Here is a 15,889-nt window from a genome sequence, read left to right as displayed (position 1 = left end):
AATAATGAATAGGAAACTTCAAAGCTTACATATAATGTATAGAAAGTTGCAAATGCTATTAAGTTTTGTTAATTTGTTTGTTTCCCTCTCTTATACCAGAAGAGTGTAGAAGAGAAACAAAAGGAAACAGATGTACTTGTGTTGTCTGAGGCAGGAAATGCAGAGGCTTTAAACTTTTCTCCATCAGGTAAAATACATGTGTTTATTTAGTAGATTGTTTGAAATATTCTTACCCTTTTGTAGTTTTAACAGTGCACGGACAGTTAGCAATGTGTATACAAAGTAATTATATTGGTTGTAGATGTTCTTAATTATGATATCTTAATTGTATGGTACGGGACACATGAACTGATCTTAGATAATAAGTTATGTGCTGCTACGTCCAGGTGATTAGATACTGACAAAAGCTTGGCTGGAACTGCCTCTTCTCTCCCAGTGTACCCATATAACCCTGTCCTCTCTGTGAAGCTCCAGTTTGTAAGAGATGGACCCCTTTTTCTGTGGAGAAGATTTTTTCACCCATTTCCTTTGCTTCTTTGACAACACTTCTATCAAGAACTAACTGCTTATCGCTCACTAGCAGTTTCAGAATCAGGTACCCTAGATATATAGAGCTTTGGAACCATACCCTGGGTGCTTTCTGGGACCATGGTTCATGACTGCTGATGAGCATAGGCCTGAATCCCAATTGATATTACCTTAACATTTCCCCTCATCTAAGAAAAACACGTAGAACAATGTAATTGGAAAAAAGGGCAAGGCCACAGCTTTATTTAAATTCAAACACAGACAAATCCAAATTAACCATTTTAACCAGTTTCTGCTGAAGATGCAAGCTGACTCATGTGTTGCTTGATATCCCAGGGACACAGGAACTCTGTTAGCGCCTGGGTTGTTGCAATTCCTTCTTGCGAGACATGCTGGATCCTCGTAATCAGCATCCATTCTGTGAGTACCCCACAGAGTTAAAGCCGCTTGAGAGTAGGAGCACATGGGACAAACAGCAGGAATTCTGCTGAAGGCGCTCGGGGAAACTCCAAGTTCCCTTGTTCCTGGAGCAAGGCGTTCCACTGACCCTCCAGGCAAAATCATTATCTACTGCAGATCCAGCCTTTCCTGGCAAATCCTCCATCTCTAAGTCCACCATACCTGCTCAGAAGCCTTCTTTATATTAAAGGTTCTCGTCCATTCCTGGAAGGTGAAAGGACATGTACCAAAATGCTCCAGCCTACACTTGCCAGACATTGTTTTACATCTGTCTTAGGAAAGGTACACAAATAGTCTTTAAATATATGACTCAATGTGCAGTGCTATAAGCGCTGCACATTGATTCATTTATTTAGATTATTGTGGAGGTAAATGAGATTCGCATTTAGTGCTTGGTGGTTTTTTAATTAATAATCATCTTTTAAAATCAGTGTGATAGGTTTTTTTTGTTGTACACGTAGCAGCGCACAAGATTGATTGATTGTTTTTTGTTTAACAGAAATAGTCTCTATTGCTGTCCTCGCGCTCTCTCGCTTCCTTTCTACTTATCTGTTCCTACTTGCTTCACAAAAAGCAGACACTATACACACAGTCATGAAGGGTTATACGCACCATCTATGCACACAGGGCAGTCCTTTGCTGAAAAACATTACCACACTTGTGGTGCTATAATAATAGACCCTTATTCTGAACATTCATATCCTAGGGTGCCTTGGGGACCTTCTACAAGGATCCTGAGCCTAATTCTTTGAACCATATGCGAATGCTCTCACTTCTCCCTCCAGTTGATCCTGAATCTTTCTCCTCCCTCCAGTTGATCCTGAATCTTTCTCCTCCTTCCGGTTGATCCTGAATCCTTCTTCCCCCTATCCTTGTACTGCCCAGGGTATTTGGGTCTAATCGAGACATCATTAATATTCACATTTCCTTCAGCTCGGAATCACACCCTTTTTCACATATCTTCCTGGCTTACAAACCTCAGACTGTGCCCTGAGCTTTGAAATGCCCCTCCTTTCTGTATCAGGGTTGTGGATTACACAGTTGATTGTTTTACAAACTGAGAAGCCATTATGCTTTTGTCCCCTCAAAAACCATGTCTTTTTTCTACCAGTCGAATGCATTCTCTGGCCTAACATTGGTAAAGGTTGCATTGCCACTCTTCCCAGTAGTCCCCCTATGTGTTCCTCCCTCAACATGCAGGGTGTCTAGTTGCCCCTGCACTTGCCTTCCTTTCTCACCAAACATATTCAGTTATATGACTACTCTACATTATTTTGCACAGAGATCTACCATGATAAGGAACTCATCCCAGATTTTGTTCCCATTCCTCATCCTGCAACTTCTTCTGTTTGAAATGACCAAACACCTAGCCCCTGGTACCCTACAAGTCTTTTGCAAGTTATTGCTCTTCCTTGTCATCTTGTGACTTTGTGTCTCTCTGGGATCTTCCTTAGGAGCTCTTGTCTATGCATTGTGATGACTCCTATAAAATGTCCTCTATAAGAACACAGCCATCTTCTCTCTGTTTCCCTGACTGCTGTAGTTCTGTCTTGGCTTCCCTTGCCTCTTCTTGGGAGTCCCCTTCTTTTCTTACGCTACATGGGGACAAAGAATCCTGGATGCCAGGATCTTGCCTTCCTGTGGTTCTTTTTATTGCCCTCTGTGGAAATGTCCTTTTCCTTTCCCATGTCCTTTCTTGAAGCCATATCAAACAATTTACTATGTACCTTGTGCGTGGGATCAGGGCTGTCATAAATGGCCACATCTTCCTTTGGGAACTGATCACTCTTTCGTTTCCTTACAGCATAGGCCCCTTATGAGCTTCCTCCCTTCTCTTCCACCCGGCTAGGTGGATATATTGCCCTTTTTCTAGCGGTTTATGCCCAAAGTAATTGAGTCTCTCCCTCCCTGAGCCCATGCTTCCAAAGTTATTTTGGTTCTTGCTCTTTTTACAGCATCTAGCATCAGTTTTTTTCTCAACAGTTGCAGGGCCACCCCGTTTCCCTGTTCACGTTTTTTGACAGGTGGCTGTTTAATCCTTTCCTGATTTATGCTTTGAATGCAAGGTGCTTCTGCTGTCAACTGTCTTTTTGGGTCTATTTCTTTTGTTGCCCACAACTTGATTATTGCTTGGGGAGTTCCATGGTATAAGAATCAATTCCTGTGTCCTGTATTGAATGTCTTGGAGTACAATACATTACACATATACCTTCTCTTTTTTTTCTCTGAAATTATTTCACTGCTTGCTAAAAAAAAAAAAAAAAAACTGGGGGCTTACAGATTGGCTAGAAGTTATATGGATACACATGGGGTCGGGTGCAGTCCCAGCAATGCTTTTGCCGGTGTCCAATCACCTGAAGGTAGCAGCACATAACCTATGGTCTAAAAATCAATTCCTCAACTCACATTCAGCAGGCAACATTTAGGGTACATGTACCAGTGAGCAAATTGACCATATAGGGCCACCAGAGTAATCTGCAGACATTCTAGTAGACTTTTCATCACACAGATGCTTGAGAACTTATGCATAAAAGAATCCCAACACTTGCAAATGCAATATAAAAAAAAAAAACTTGTGACTGTAATGCCTTAGTCTAATAGAAGTGATTATATGTAATATTAGTATATACTCAAATGCAGAAGAAAAGGGCAGTGAATAGGGGCCTTTAAAAGACTCCACTGAGAACATTGAATCATTCATACCAGTCCCTGCCCCAGTCGGCCTTATTATCTAATGTCTGTATCCTAATCTTACAAACACGCTGTCTTTAGACTGTAAAAGGAAATGGAACACTTAGAGTAATACTCCTATGAGTCTGTACATGTGATCACTCATTTTATTTATTTCCTGCAGTGAATCCATTTTCTTCTGACTCTGTACCTGAATTTGTGATAAAAGAGCAAGTGGCAGATATGAACAAGGAAATTGTAGAGAAAACAGAGAAATATCGAAAATGCAAGCAATTGTTGGCAGTAAGTGACCTGTCATATCTTACAACAGTACTATACTAGTCATTATATCTGGATTTTTGCAGTGTACTTTATTGTTGGATATACAAAATTGGCCCTGGCCTCCTCATGAGCCTTGCAACAATTTATTTTTAACATTTCACATATGCATCTTTCTAACCAGGATACCCTTTTTTTTTTTTTTTTTTTTTTTTCTTGGTATTTTCAGTGGCACAAAACCTGTAGCTGCTGACTTTTAAAATACAGCCACTTACCTGTCCTTTGGTCCAGCGGTGTCCTCACCTCTGCTGTTTTCACCGGCCGTCTTCTCTCCCTGGCGCCGGCATCTTTAGTGTGGGTGCCCACTGCGTATGCACTTTGTGAATAGCCCCGTATTCTTCTGGGATCCGTCCCGAGTCCCAGAAGACTACGGGGAGGGAGGGGAGGACAACTTGTGCTTTCGATCACCTAGGCGTTCGCAGCAGAAGTGGTAACGGGTACCTGTCAAATTCTAGTACCCGCTCCCCCAAGGTGCTGATCCTTAATGGGAGTGGGGTCAAAGCATTAAAGTAGAACTTCCCCTTTTGGGTGGAGCTCCGCTTTAATACTGGACACTTTCACCCCCTTCCTGCCCAGGCCAAATTTCAGATTTCAGCCCTGTCACACTTTGAATGACAATTACTCAATTGCCCAAATTAAATTTCTATCATTTTCTGAGACAGAGCAAGCTTTCTTTTTTTGGTGGTATATAATCATCACTGGGTTGTTTATTCTTTTGCCATATAAACAAAAACATGCTGAAAATGAAAAAAAAAAACCCATGTTCTATTTGTGTTATAAAATTTTGCAAATAATCTTTCTTCATAAATGTAGGCCAAAATGTATTCTGCTACATTTCATTGCTACAAATAACCCAAATCAGTGTATATTATTTAGTCTGTGTGAAAGTTAAAGCCTACAAACTATGGTACATATACTTGAAAATTGATCAATCGTGATGTACTGACTGCGTGTCTCATTTCTTGAGGCGCTAAAATGTCAGCACAGTACAAATACCCCCAAAATGATCACTTTTTGGAAAGTAGACAATCCAATGTATTTAGTAAGAGTCATGGTGAGTTTTTTGACATACGTTTCTGTCAGAACATTTTGGGAAAATGAATACATTTTTTTTTTTCCCCCCTCAAATTATTTCTCAAACACAGCATAGGCATACTTAGAATTGCACCCCAAAACACATTGTGCTATGCCTCCTGAGTATGGGGATACCACATGTGTGAGACTTTTTCACAGTCTGGATGCATAGAGGTGCTCAAAATGTAAAGGACATCTTTGGGCTTTCAAGGAATATAAATTATGCATATAATTTCTTGACTACCTAACACAGTTTTGGAGGCCCTGGAGCACCAGGACAGTGGAAATACCCAAAAAATGACCCTATTTTGGAAAGTAAACACCCCCAAGGTATTTTTTGAAAAGAATAGTAAATTTTTTGAAATTTATTTTTTTTCTAGAAGCTTTTGGAAAATGAAGGAAAGAAAATAAAATTGTATTTTTTTTTACACAAAGTTGTCAATTAATAAGATATTTCTAACACGCATCGTAAGCATACTTGGAATTACACCCCAAAACACATTCTGCTCCTACTCTCTGGACTGATTATATACTAGCCATTGCATCTTGTGTATCACACAAATCTTACATTTGTGTCAAAACCAATGTACTGTAATGGTCACCTCTATACCAGTCAAGGAATATAGTGTAGAGTAGAGTCTCCTGTAGCAGTTCCAGTTTCTATAAGCCAAACAAGCCTAGCTTACTGGTACATGACTGCCTCAAGGAATGCCATGTTTATTGGTCTGGTGTCTTGCAGGAACCTAGTCAGTGGAATGTGCAGATGGGTCTGTTCAGGCCGCAGGCAGAGACATGGTCAGCAAACAAGCAAAGGATCGGTCCAGGCAGCAGGCAGAAGCATAGTCAATAAACAGACCAGGTTTAGTGCAGGCAGAGGCAACACTGCACTGGTGTGGCAGTTATCAGAGACACTAACTGATGTGGTGGTGATCTGGAACAACATTGTAGCTGTTGTGGCATTGATCATTGACATGTAACTGGTAAGGTGAGGATCAGGGACAATAAGACTGGTGTGGCGGTAATTAGAGACAATATGACTTGTGTGGTAATGAACTTGGACACTGTGACTGGTGTGGCAGTGATCAGGGACAATATGACTGTTGCGGCGGTGGAGGTCATTAGGGACAATATGACTGGTGTGGCGGTCATCAGGGACAATATGACTGGCGTTATATCATATCCAAAACCAATCCAATTTTAAATGACTAGTTTGTAGCCTTGCTTTGATTAGCCAGCAAAAGACACCACTGATGCTTTCTTGTTTTTCCAGGAAGAAAAGGATAAATGCAGTGCTTTTGCTGATGGTGCTGCCAAGATGGAATTGAAGTGGAAGGAACAGCTGAAAATTAATGAAAGCATCAAGCTACAGCTAGCAGCTATTGAAGACCAGTATAAGGTAGGACTTTAGGCAGAACACACACACATTTCATGCTAGAGAATAATAATAATAATAATGAAAAAATCTGTTTTAAAGACAACCAACAGATGAACCACAACATTGTTAACAATATACTGTTCCAAAATTAAAACTTCATTATGGGAATCATCTTCCCATAACATACACTTTAATGAAAATCTCTGAATCCCAATAAAAGTGCCCCATAAAAGCAACACCATCCACAAGACCCTATATGTAATAGATCTCCTAAGATGTAACAATATATTTTCAAAATGGGGAAAAAGTAACCCACGTGGAGCTTCCAACAAAATACAAGTTCCTAATAATATACATTAAAAAAAATCTCTCAGTATATGTTAAATACACAATGTAGCAGTATTCCGTTGTCCAGTGTGGTTATAGGTATCAAACACATTGAAGACTGATGTTAATGATTGTCTAGATGAATAAAGTGTGTATCAGTTATAAGTGTCAGTGGAAGTAAGGAAAAATATAAGTCTTGGAAAAAACTGCTGCATGCAGTTTATAAAAGCGAGCAATGTAAGTATCTTTTTTTTTTAATCTGCTTCAGTCACATGATGTAGTGTCAGTGAGTGGCTGCTGCAGGGGAGAGAAGGGTGCACTGACAACGCAGAAGAAATTTGGGAATTAAGGCCTATTGTCTAGTACTCCTTGACACAGGGAAGCTGCTGTTTCTGGATCACATGACCACACTGAATTGGATTAAAGAAAAGGTAAACTTCAAGTTTAAGGTATCAGAACCCCACTACTGGTCCATTTGTCAAAATTTGGAATATGTTTAATTTGACATAGGGTATAAAATCTCTTGAACCACAATTATTATTAATATTACAGGTACTTATACAGCACAGTCAATTTACGCAGCGCTTTACATACTTACATATATTGTACATTCACATTAGTCTCAAACCCTCAAGGGGCATACAATCTAAAGTCCCTAACTCACATTCATACATATCTATACTAGGGCCAATTTAAACAGGAGCTAATAACCTACCAGCATGTCTTGGCCGGAGTACCCGGAGGAAACCCACGCAAGCACAGGGAGAACATGCAAACTCCAGGCAGGTGGTGCTAAAAAAAATTAAAGGAATACTTTTTAATCAGAGCATAGCATCAAGTCAGTTAAACTCCAGGGATATTGATCTGGTCAGTTAAGTACCAGAGGGGGTTGTTAATCAGTTGTAGTTGCCTTGGTGTTAATGATATTAACAACAGGTGCACTAGATGGGCAACAATGAGACGATCCCCAAAACAGGAATGGTTTTACAGGTGGAGGCCACTGACATTTTTTTCCCTACTCATCTTTTCTGACTGTTTTTCACTAGTTTTGCATTTGGCTAGGGTCAGTGTCACTACTGGTAGCATGAGGCGATACCTGGACCCTACAAAGGTTGCACAGGCAGTCCAACTCCTCCAGGATGGCACATCAATACGCACCACTGCCATAAGGTTTACTGTGTCTCCCAGCACAGTCTCAAGAGCATGGATGAGATTCCAGGAGACAGACAGTTAATCTAGGAGAGCTGGACAGGGCTGTAGGAGGTACTTAACCAATCAGCAGGACCTGTATCTGCTCCTGTGTGCAAGGAGGAACAGGATGAGCACTGCCAGAGCCCTACAAAATGACCTCCAGCAGGCCACTGGTGTGAATGTCTCTGACCAAACAATCAGAAACAAACTTCATGTGGGTGGCCAATTGCCCGACATTCTCTAGTGGGCCCTGTGCTCATTGCCCGCCACCGTAGAGCTTGACTGGAATTTGCCATTAAACACCAGAATTGGGTGGTCCGCCACTGGTGCCCTGTGCTTTTCACAAATGAGAGCAGGTTCACCCTGAGCACATGTGACAGACATGAAAGGGTCTGGAGAAGCCATGGAGAACGTTCTGCTGCCTGTAACATCATTCAATGTGACCATTTTGCTGGTGGGTCAGTGATGGTCTGGGGAGGCATATCCATGGAGGGACGCACAGACCTCTACAGGCTAGACAATGGCACCCTGACTGCCATTAGGCATCGAGATGAAATCCTTGGACACATTGTCAGACCCTACACTGGTGCAGTGGGTCCTGGGTTCCACCTGGTGCACGACAATGCCGGCCTCATGTGGCGAGAGTATGCAGGCAGTTCCTGGAAGATGAAGAAATTGATACCATTGAATGGTCCCCACGCTCGCCTGACCTAAATCCAATAGAACACCTCTGGGATATCATGTTTCAGTCCATCCGACTCTGCCAGGTTGCACCTCAGACTGTCCAGGAGCTCAGTGATGCCCTTGTCCGTATCTGGGAGGAAATACCCCAGGACACCATCCGTCATCTCATTAGGAGCATGCCCCGATGTTGGCATGCATACAAGCATGTGGGGGCCATACAAACTACTGAGTACCATTTTGAGTTACTGCAATGAAATTGCAGCAAAATGGACTACCCTGCTGCATCATTTTTTCACTTTAATTTTTGGGGTGTCTTTGACTTCCATCTTCTGTAGGTTTATAATTTTAATTTCCATCAACCGATGGGGCATCCTTACTTACGTTCCTAACACTTTATCCCGTCCATCTCAGTATAGATATCCAGCATGATTTGTTTTATATTTTTTCCCATTGAGATCTGATGTGTTTTCAAAGGGTTCCTTTAATTTTTTTTTGAGGTGTGTGTGTTATAATTAAACGTATAGCATATTTTTACATGTATTGTCATTGGACCCATGGTGGGGTTTTTATACTGATACTAACTCAATTCAGCTGGACAAACACTCATTAACATTGGTCTTTAACCACTTGCCCTCCAGAGGATTTACGCCCCTTCCTGACCAGGCCATTTTTTGCATTAGGGTGCTGCGTTACTTTAACTGTCAGTTGCGCGATAATGCTGCACCCAAATTAAATTTACGTCCTTTTTTCCGATGAGTAGAGCTTTCTTTTGGTGGTATTTGATCGCCTGTGCATTTATTTTTTGCGCTATAAAAAAATAGACCGACAATTTTGAGTAAAAAAACTATATTTTTTACTTTTTGCTATTAAACATGTCCAGTAAAAAAAATTTTAAAAATCTAATTTCATCATTAATTTAGGCCAAATTGTATTCTGCTACATGTCTTTGCTAAAAAAAAAATCCCAATACGTGTAAATTAGTTTGTGTGAAAGTTCTAGCGTTTACAAATGGCGGTATAGATACTGAAATGTTTAGTTTGTTTTTTTTTACTAGTAATGGCGGCGATCAGCGACTTATAGCAGGACTGCGGCGGGCATTCTGACACTGGGAGGAACTGACTTGGTGTCACTGACGTCCTAAGTGACACCAATACAGTGATCAGTGCTAATAAAAAGCACTGACACTGTACTAATGGCACTGGGCAGGAAGGGGTTAACATATGGGGCGCTCAAAGGGTGTCTGCTTTCATCTGCAGGCACACTGCTTTTTATGCAGAGCCATACAAAGCAGTGTGCTGGAGCTGACAGGGGAGAGAATTGTATTTGTTTACATACAGTTCTCTAACCCCATCAGTAATACTCTGCGATCACCGGGTGTTGGCAAGTAATCACCGGCTGGGACCCAGTGATTGACAGCCAAGGCTGCAAATAGCCGGAAATGCAAAATCACGTGTGTGTATATGTGTGTGTGTGTGTGTGTAAATATATATATATATATATATATATATATATATATATATATATATATATGATTTTGATTTCCCCTGCCACCCTGTACCAGTAAAGCGGTTAATTAGCAGTTGATATACATGCATTGACCACTTTTATTAGCTACACCTATTCAATTGCTTGGTAACACAAATTGCTAATCAGTCAATCACATGGCAGTAGCTCGGTGCATTTAGACATCTAGGCAGTGGTGTATTTTGGTTTTGTGCTGCCCTAGGCAAGACTAAAATTGGGCACCCCTCCCAAATCTAAATTTGTCCCACCTCTTCCTGTTTAAGATCCACCTTTTCATCTGTAAACTGCACCCCTTTATATTTAGGCTCCACCTCTTCCTATTAGAGCCCCACCCATTGACAACGATGGGGTGCTATTCCTCTCACTGACACCAATGATGGGGCACTATTCCTCTCACTGACACCAATGATGGGGCACTATTCCTCTCACTGACACCAATGATGGGGCACTATTCCTCTCACTGACACCAATGATGGGGCACTATTCCTCTCACTGACACCAATGATGGGGCACTATTCCTCTCACTGACACCAATGATGGGGCACTATTCCTCTCACTGACACCAATGATGGGGCACTATTCCTCTCACTGACACCAATGATGGGGCACTATTCCTCTCACTGACACCAATGATGGGGCACTATTCCTCCCACTGACACCAACGATGGTGCCCCATCATTGGTATCAGTGGAAGGAATAGTGCCCCGTCATTAGTGTCAGTGGGAGGAATAGTGCCCCGTCATTAGTGTCAGTGGGAGGAATAGTGCCCCGTCATTAGTGTCAGTGGGAGGAATAGTGCCCCATCACTGGTGTCAGTGTGGAAGTAATAGTACCCCATCGGTGTCAGTGTAGAAGTAATAGTATCCCATCATTAGTGTCAGAGGGAGGAATAGTGCTCCATCATTGTTGTCAGTGGAAGGAATAGTGCCCCGTCAGTGTCAGTGGGAGGAATAGTGCCCCATCATTGGTGTCAGTGGGAGGAATAGTGCTCCATCATTGGTGTCAGTGGAAGGAATAGTGCCCCGTCATTGGTGTCAGTGTGGAAGTAATAGTACCCCATCGTTGGTGTCAGTGGGAGGAATAGTGCCCCATCATTAGTGTCAGTGGGAGGAATAGTGCACCATCATTGGTGTCAGTGGGGGGAGGGGATTAGTGCCCCGTCATTGGTGTCTGTGGGGGGGGGGGGGAATAGTACCCCGTCATTGGAATCTGTGCGGGGGGGGAATAGTACCCCGTCATTGGTGTCAGTGGGAGGAATTGTGCCCCATCATTGTGTCAGTGGGAGGAATAGTGCTCGCATCATTGGTGTCAGTGAGAGGAATAGTGCCCAGTCAGTGGGGGGGGGGGGGTAGTGTCCCATCGTTGGTGTCAGTGGGGGGAGGTATAGTGCCCCATCGTTGGTGTCAGTGGGGGGAGGTATAGTGCCCCATCGTTGGTGTCAGTGGGGGGAGGAATAGTTCCCCATCGTTGGTGTCAGTGGGGGGAGGAATAGTGCCCCATCGTTGGTGTAAGTGGGAGGAGGAATAGTGCCCCATCGTTGGTGTCAGTGGGGGGGAAATAGTGCCCCATCGTTGGTGTCAGTGGGAGGAATAGTGCCCCATCATTGCTATTAGTGACACCAATGATGGGGCACTATTCCTCCCACTGACACCAATGATACTTACCTTGCTGACCCCTGCTCCAGCCTGGGCTCGCTCCCTCCCTCTCCCATCCACAGCCAGCATACCTGGCTGCAGCAGCACCATCTGAACAGCACAGACACTTACCAGTCAGCTGTCTTCCTTCTCCAGCCGCTCTCCTCCTCTTCACTCGCTCCGGCTCGATCTTCTTTGATCTTTGCGCTGCTCGGCTCCTCCTCTCCAACCTCCGCCTCCTCGCTGGCGATTGGCCGCGTGTGTGCCTTTACTGAGCTACAGTTCCGGCGGCCAATCACCGGCGAGGAGGCGGAGCTTGCAGAGGGAGGGACAAGCTGCCATAGGCTGTTGAGTGATCCGGGGGTGTGGCCAGATGACAGGGGCGGCATGTCATCCCACCCACACATCACGATCCAGGGAAATGAAGACAGTGGACCCGCTGACCGGACAACCTTTCTACCCCTCCTCCAGCAGCACCTTGTGGACCGGATCGACTTGGGACCTGGACACGGAGTCACAGGCCCAGGTAAGTAACAGCAGCCTGCCCCTGTACTAAGTGTCCATTCCGTGGAAAAGGGGGGGGCGGCCCCTAAAAAGTGCTGCCCTAGGCAAACACCTTGTTTGCCTCGTGGCAAATATGCCCCTGCATCTAGGCGTGGTGAAGACGACTTGCTGAAGTTCAAACCAAGCATCAAAATGGGGATTTGAGTGGCTTTAAACGTGGCATGGTTGTTGGTGCCAGACGGGCTCGTCTGAGTATTTCAAATACTACTGATCTACTGAGATTTTCACACACGACCATCTCTAAGGTTTACAGAAGGAGGCTCTCCAAATTGGACAATAGGAGATTGGAAAAACGTTTCCTGGTCTGATAAGTCTTGATTTCAGCTGCGACATTCAGACGGTAGGATCAAAATTTGGCATAAACAACATGAAAGCGTGGATCCATCCTTCCTTGTTTCAATGGTTCAGGCTGGTGGTGTAATGGTCCCTTAGTACACATTGAGCATTGTTGAAATGCCACGGTCCACCTGAGTTTTATTGCTGACCATGCCCATCATTTTAGTGTACTCATCTTCTGATGGCTACGTCTAGCAGGATAATGCATGATGATGTCACAAAGCTCAAATGATCTCAAACTGGTTTCTTGAACATGACAATGAGTTCCCTGTACTCCAATAGCCTCCACAGTCACCAGGTCTCAATCCAATAGAGCGCCTTAGGGCTGTGGTGGAACGGGAGATTTGCATCATGGATGTGCAGCCGACAAATCTGCAGCAGCTGTGACTGCGTGATGCTATCATGTCAATATGGACTAAAATCTCTGAGGAATGTTTTCAACACCTGTGCTACGAAGAAGTAAGGCAGGTCTGAAGTCAAACGGGGGTCCACTCAGTGCTAGAACCATGTGCTTAATAAAGTGGTCGGTGAGTGTATGTGACCATACTAAGCAATGGGATACTGCTACGCAGAAAGATGATGTTTCTCTTTTTTTCCACTATCTTTCTCAGGAACCTGGATTTTGGTTACTTTACTGTTTTTGAAACAATATTTTTTCACACATTAGGAGATTTTTTACAAATGGGGTGTTGTTGATAGTGTTGCCATAGTAAAGGCATTTACTGGGGTTTTAGAGGTTTTTCATTAAAATGTATGTTATGGGAGGATGGTTCCCATAATGAAGATTTAACTTTGGATGAGTAGATTATTAGAAATGTTGTGGGCATTTTGTCTGTTGGGGTCTTCAAAACAATTTTTGGTTGGGGATTTTGAGTTCTGTAGACTCTGGATATATCTAGCACAGGGTTTAGAAAAATTTCAGTCAAATTGTTGGGCTTTGCGCATCCCGTGTTGTGATTGCTCTTCACACTGCCAAAATAGGAAATCTGAAATCTTTTGGTATATAGGTAATGTGAGGTCAGTCTTGCTTCTTTCCATCCCTGACTTTGAGTCTGTGTACTCTTTGATCAAAATGTATGGTTATCTTTGCATATGTCATGTGATTCCTTTATTTTACTTAAATGGGGGAAATATTTATTACATATATATATATATATATATATATATATATATATATATATTTTTTTTTTTTTTTTTAATATATGCTGAAACATGCTATGCTGAAACATGCATATTATATATGTAATAATATATATATATATATTTATTATTAAATATATAATATGCATGTTTCAGTATATAAAAAAATAACATGATGAACAGCTTCTTGTCCTTCCATTAAAAAATATGCCCTCTCTATCACTTACAGGTAGTGATATGGCAGATCTATATTCTATTTACTTGCTTATTAAACCTCTTTAATTTACAACTACTGATTTTTATGGCAGTTTCTACATTTTTTTTGTTGTATTAGTTCATCTTTTTGCATGTCAAACTTTGATTAAAAGGAATGACAAGCATACTAAAGGTGTGGCTTGCATTTCATATATTATGCGTGCCAGAGCCTGTTCTTTGTAAATCAGTACTGAGTACAAATAACAAAGACTCTGTGCAGTGCTGTCTGAGAAGGAAGTCATATTGGTACCCTTTTACTTGTAGACAGATCATTATATATAGTGCTTATAACTCGCATGCATCCTGGCACACAGGCTCTAGCATAGGAAACCAATCTATAACCACAGAGGTTGCTCGAAAATGTTTTAGAAAATTTGGAGTATGTGGCAGAATCTCCTACTTTTCTTTCAATTTATATGCAGCTCCTACTTGATGGTTTTCATAGTTTTTAACTAATTACGCTCTATATGGGTGTTGATTCATTTTTTGCTGTCTGTAATTAGGTCTCATTTAATTTGTCTTCAGCAATTTGATAACTTGCCAATTATTTACTGTGTCTTCCCTGTTTATTTTTACTGAATAAGTACAACATATATTGTTTTTGGGACAAACAAGGCTTTCTTTTGATGTTCTATTCCAAACATTATTCAATTTTCTAATGTTTTTAAAGGAAACAAAGGGAAAAATATTTTAACCAGTCATCATTTTCACACAACTAGTGTTTATACATATAAAGTAATCATCCAGAATCAAACCCTAACAATCAAGAGTTTAGGTCAGTGGTGGGCAACCTTTTTTTTCAACTGAGCCAAATCTCGCCAAAACCATGATTGAAATTTATTTTGAGAGCCACATTTTTAAAACTGAAAATACATCTCCCATATAGTAATTCATCCCCCATAGTAATTCATCCCCCATATAGTAATTCACCCCCCATAGTGTAATTCATCCCCCATAGTAATTCATCCCCCATAGTAATTCATCCCCCATAGTAATTCATCCCCCATATAGTAATTCATCCCCCATCGTAATTCATCCCCCATAGTAATTCATCCCCCATATAGTAATTCATCCTCCATATAGTAATTCATCCCCCATAGTAATTCATCCCCCATAGTAATTCATCCCCCATATAGTAATTCATCCCCCATAGTAATTCATCCCCCATATAGTAATTCATCCCCCATAGTAATTCATCCCCCATATAGTAATTCATCCCTCATAGCAATTCATCCCCCGTATAGTATTTCATCCCTCGTATAGTATTTCATCCCCCGTATAGTATTTCATCCCTCATATAGTATTTCATCCCTCATATAGTATTTCATCCCCCATATAGTAATTCATCCCTCATATAGTATTTCATCCCTCATATAGTATTTCATCCCTCATATAGTATTTCATCCCCCCATATAGTATTTCATCCCCCCATATAGTATTTCATCCCTCATATAGTAATTCATCCCTCATATAGTATTTCATCCCTCATATAGTATTTCATCCCCCCATATAGTATTTCATCCCCCCATATAGTATTTCATCCCTCATATAGTATTTCATCCCTCATATAGTAATTCATCCCTCATATAGTATTTCATCCCTCATATAGTAATTCATCCCTCATATAGTATTTCATCCCTCATATAGTATTTCATCCCTCATATAGTAATTCATCCCTCATATAGTATTTCATCCCTCATATAGTATTTCATCCCCCCATATAGTATTTCATCCCTCATATAGTAATTCATCCCTCATATAGTATTTCATCCCTCATATAGTATTTCAT

At 41.7% G+C, this 15,889-nt stretch overlaps 1 protein-coding gene across 2 annotated transcripts in view; it reads left to right on the top strand.

Annotated features, from left to right (window-relative positions):
* Positions 1-15,889, top strand: part of TAX1BP1 (Tax1 binding protein 1) — a 170,257-nt gene that overhangs the window by 123,948 nt on the left and 30,420 nt on the right. The window contains exons 11-13 of one of the 2 annotated variants that reach the window (XM_089669889.1): positions 103-187; positions 3,842-3,960; positions 6,341-6,466. In XM_089669889.1, coding sequence (XP_089526015.1) covers positions 103-187; positions 3,842-3,960; positions 6,341-6,466 — 330 coding nt within the window. Of the gene's footprint in view, positions 1-99; positions 188-3,841; positions 3,961-6,340; positions 6,467-15,889 lie in introns of both variants that reach the window. The other variant, XM_089669888.1, reaches the window with a different exon arrangement.

Source organism: Staurois parvus, unplaced genomic scaffold (genome assembly GCF_062004578.1).
Source record: "Staurois parvus isolate SC_StPar_1 unplaced genomic scaffold, SC_StPar_1.0 ptg000082l, whole genome shotgun sequence".
NCBI classification, from domain to species: Eukaryota; Metazoa; Chordata; class Amphibia; order Anura; family Ranidae; genus Staurois; species Staurois parvus.
Note: the sequence above shows the minus strand (reverse complement) of the source record. Positions and strands in the feature narration are given on the sequence as shown.